We start from the raw sequence: 3843 nt of genomic DNA, 5'->3' as shown, positions 1-3843 counted from the left end.
TATTACTAGCAAAGTTATCACTGAAGGGAGACTTTCCGACTGTCACGTCTGCCGAGCGCGGCAGCCCGTGTCCCCTGCAGCGCGGCGACGGGAGCGGAGGGATGAGCTAACTGAGCCACAGGTAACTTTGGAGAGAGGGTGCTGGATGTTCATGTCTCTATGTCTCTGCTACCTCCAAGCATGTAGGCAATAAAGCCCCATCACTTTTTTTTTTTTTTTTTCCCCTTCCCCTCAATTTTTTTAAATGCGTAGACTTTATTGGTGGTGGGGAGGGAAGAAGCAGAGGGCTGGAGAGGAACCTGCCGGGAGGATGAAACGGCACGGCCGCGGAGTGTTTTAAATCACGAATGCATTTAATGTCCTTCGGTTATTTCCCCCCCCTCCCCATCATACCGTACAGCGACCAGTATTGTCCCAGAGGGGAGAAAAATCGCAAGCTAGTTTCGTCCATAAGCAGGATTATAAAAAGTAAAAAGGAGATCATATGTGAGGACTAAACGAAGAAGAATATATTATTAATAATAATCTATATTAGGTTATAATAAATATTTTCATTTCCAGGCGACTGCCGTAAGCGCACTGGAATCGGTGCGTGCCGGCAGCAGCGGTCTTATAAAGTCTGGGCGTAAGATTCGCGCGTGTGAGGGGGTGCGTGGGGGTGTCAGGCTAAATTCCTAAATAAAAGTACTAATGCCATCTAGAAATGGGAGGGAAAAGTAGAGGGATATCAGCGGCAGGAGCTTCTCGGTCCTCTGGTCCTCCTCCAGCGTTTCCTCGCGTTGTGATTTAAAATCCGCCTCAGAAATAATAATAAAGAAAAGCATTATCTAATATTTAGCATGTAGTTCTGTCCGAGGACAAATGAGAAAGAAGCTGCATCATTAGGACCTAAAAGGCAACAAAACAAAAATCAGAGCATAATGATGCACCTAAATGAAGGGGGAAATGTTGCACAGCTCATTTTATTAATCAGACTGTCAATTCCACCCCAGAGGCCAAACCCCAGAGCAATTCAAGCAAGATCTGATCAAGCTAAGGACAAGAGCTTTACTCCTCACTTCTTGTCTTTCTTTCTTTCCACCTGGATATATTTGTCTGCTCTGAAGCCGCCTTCATTATCCACTGACAGGAGCTTGTATTTATTTGCTTATAAACCTGTTACAATAAATGATTATTCGAACAGCGTCATTCGTACCTTAATGACGAGCACCACTTTTTGATGAATGACATTTCGGGCTAGAAAGGATGTATGGGTCATTTTGACCAGTCATTCCCTCGCTTTGGCATCCCACAATTTTTACGCCTCCCTCAAAAAGAGATAATAATATTTAGAGACACTTGCCGGGCTGAATGTGAATTAGCCCCTGCTGCAGCTCATCATTAGTACAGGACCAGCCCTGCAACTTTGACATTTTTTATAAAGCTGAGATGATGGAAAGAATAAGAAAAGAGATGATCCTGATGGAGAGAGGGCTGCACAGCCCTACAGCTGGCAAAAGGCTCTCGAATTTGTCAGACTCAGCTGGAAATGCGGTGCTGGAGGCCCTTGAAAATTCTCCGCACAGTGGTCGCCTCAGCCCGAGACTGACTGCCGCCTCCCTGCACAGCGCTATAGGGGACATCTCCGCCAAAGGCAAATTTGAAATAGACACTTTATTCAATCTTCAGCATCCGAGCAGCGAAAGCACCGTCTCCTCCGAAATCCCGCCGTCGGAAAGCAGGAAGAAAATCAGCCTTTATTCCGAAGTTGCTCAGGAGGCAGATATGAACAGTGATGTGGAGGTGGGCTGCTCCGCGCTCCGCTCCCCAGCCAGCCTGACTTCCTCCCAGCTGAAGGAAAACAGTAACAAAGGTAACTCTTCCCTTTATCATCTCCATCTCAGCCCCGCACTTTGCCAACCGGCTTTAAAAAGCAAGGCAGACCCACCGCCACCGCCAAAGTTCCTCGCCTCTGCACCGGCGCTCTCTCTTCTGCGAAGACAGAGCTCCAGGCTGTAAAATATTATTGCGATTACTGTGCTATCCCGATAGCTGAGACACACTGCCCAGGCAGATCCTGTGCGGGTGCGTGCGTGTGTGTGTGTGTGTGTGCATGCCCAAATCCATTGGTATGTAGATATATATATACCGAATATATGTGGGCACAAATGTCCACCCACCTATATTTAGGGAAAGCTTTCTCCGTATTTTTCCTCGCGCTCTTGGAGCTCTCGGCGCCTCTCAAGCTGTGTATATGTGTATATACATACAGAGATTAAATTAGAGAGAGAGAGGGGAGTGCGAGGAAACTGTCCATATTTGTCTGTGTGCGTCCTTCTCTGTGAATGTGCAACGTAGTGTCCTGTGTCCATCTCGGGATAATTGGGCATTGTTCACTTTTCCTCTTCTTGTAACAGGGGGTTTGAAACAGCCTCGTCTCCTTCCCGCTCTGCGGGCACGGTGATGGACGATGGCTGTTATTATTGCTGTAATTGGGGAGGGGGAGCCAGGTGAGCGGTGCATTTCCTAGGGGCCACAGTGCATGCCTTTTTCGTCAAATGTGCCAGAGAAAGGAAGGGATCCTCGACGTAACGCTCGAGGAAGAAAAAAAAAATAAATTGGCTATTATGGCTGCTCTTATTTCGTACGTTTCAAACGAAAATAAGAACCGCAGTGGACTGGGAAAAGGGCTAGCGCCGAGCCCGGGCTCCTGGCAGCCCGGCGGAGCCGCGCCGAGTCCCGGCCCGAGCCCTGGCCCGTTCTCCCCGGGGCTCGGCCGCCCCGAAATCGCCCCAACCCGCCCCGTTCACGGGGAATAAACGCGGTCATGAAGTACTCAAAAAACCAACCGAAAAACCCCAGCCACAACCCGACCAAACCCAGACGCAAACGACTCAACCCCCCAAAATCCAACGTGATCGATTCCGTGAGCAGCAGCGATTTGTAGGGCTGACAGCTGGCCCTGAGGACGGGCCGGCAGGGCCCTGCCCGCTCTAGGGGGCCGCTCCGCCGCCCCTTCTCACCCCCGTCCGCTCGACCCGCAGGCTACGCGGAGAGCAGCTCGGCTCCCGGCACCCCCGCCGCCGCCGCCGCCGCCCCCTCAGCTTCCCGCCGCCCCCCGCAGGCTACGCGGAGAGCAGCTCGGCTCCCGGCACCCCCGCCGCCGCCTCCGCCGCCCCCGCCGCCGCCATCGGCAGCCTGCACGGCGGCGGGGCGCTGGGCGGCTCGGCGGCGGGGGCCGACCAGGTGCGCCGGTACCGGACCGCCTTCACCCGCGAGCAGATCGCCCGCCTGGAGAAGGAGTTTTACCGAGAGAACTACGTGTCGCGGCCCCGGCGCTGCGAGCTGGCCGCCGCCCTCAACCTCCCCGAGACCACCATCAAGGTACGCCACCTCCCGCCGAGCCCCTCCCCGGCCCCGGCGCGGCCCCGCGGTGCTGGGCTCCCCCCGGGCCGGCTGCCCCTTCTGGCTGAAGGGGTCGCCAGGCCTTCAGCTGTGATCATCCCTTCCGCTCCTTTGCTGCTCCGCACTTTTCATTTCCTTTTTAAAAAAAAAAATATTATAATTATTTATTTTCCTCATCAGTTTTTTTTTTATTATTATTTTTTTTAATCGCGTTAGCATATTTCCTAAAGAGAAAGAGGAGTGAGAGAAAAAATAGACGCGGCTCTTAAACACGGGGGTACGAGCGCGTCAATAGCCCAGTGATAGTCCTGCGTGGGGGAGGAGGGGGCGAGTGGCAGGGAACACGTTTATTCAGATGGAAGGGGTCCCCCCCGGGCGGAGGGGGACGGTGCCCACCTCTCCCCTCGAGCAAGGTCACAGGCGACTGTGGCCGGACAGGAGACAGGTCGGCAACAAGCG

At 53.0% G+C, this 3843-nt stretch overlaps 1 protein-coding gene across 1 annotated transcript in view; it reads left to right on the top strand.

Annotated features, from left to right (window-relative positions):
• Positions 1-661: 661 nt before the first annotated feature.
• The window catches only part of EVX2 (even-skipped homeobox 2), an 8567-nt gene continuing 5385 nt past the window's right edge, over positions 662-3843 (top strand). The window contains exons 1-2 of the mRNA XM_014954138.1: positions 662-1852; positions 3104-3363. Coding sequence (XP_014809624.1) covers positions 1429-1852; positions 3104-3363 — 684 coding nt within the window. The 5' untranslated portion in view covers positions 662-1428. The remainder of the gene's footprint in view (positions 1853-3103; positions 3364-3843) is intronic.

The sequence above is a fragment of the Calidris pugnax genome, unplaced genomic scaffold (assembly GCF_001431845.1).
Source record: "Calidris pugnax isolate Ruff unplaced genomic scaffold, ASM143184v1 scaffold103, whole genome shotgun sequence".
Classification (NCBI taxonomy): Eukaryota; Metazoa; Chordata; class Aves; order Charadriiformes; family Scolopacidae; genus Calidris; species Calidris pugnax.
Note: the sequence above shows the minus strand (reverse complement) of the source record. Positions and strands in the feature narration are given on the sequence as shown.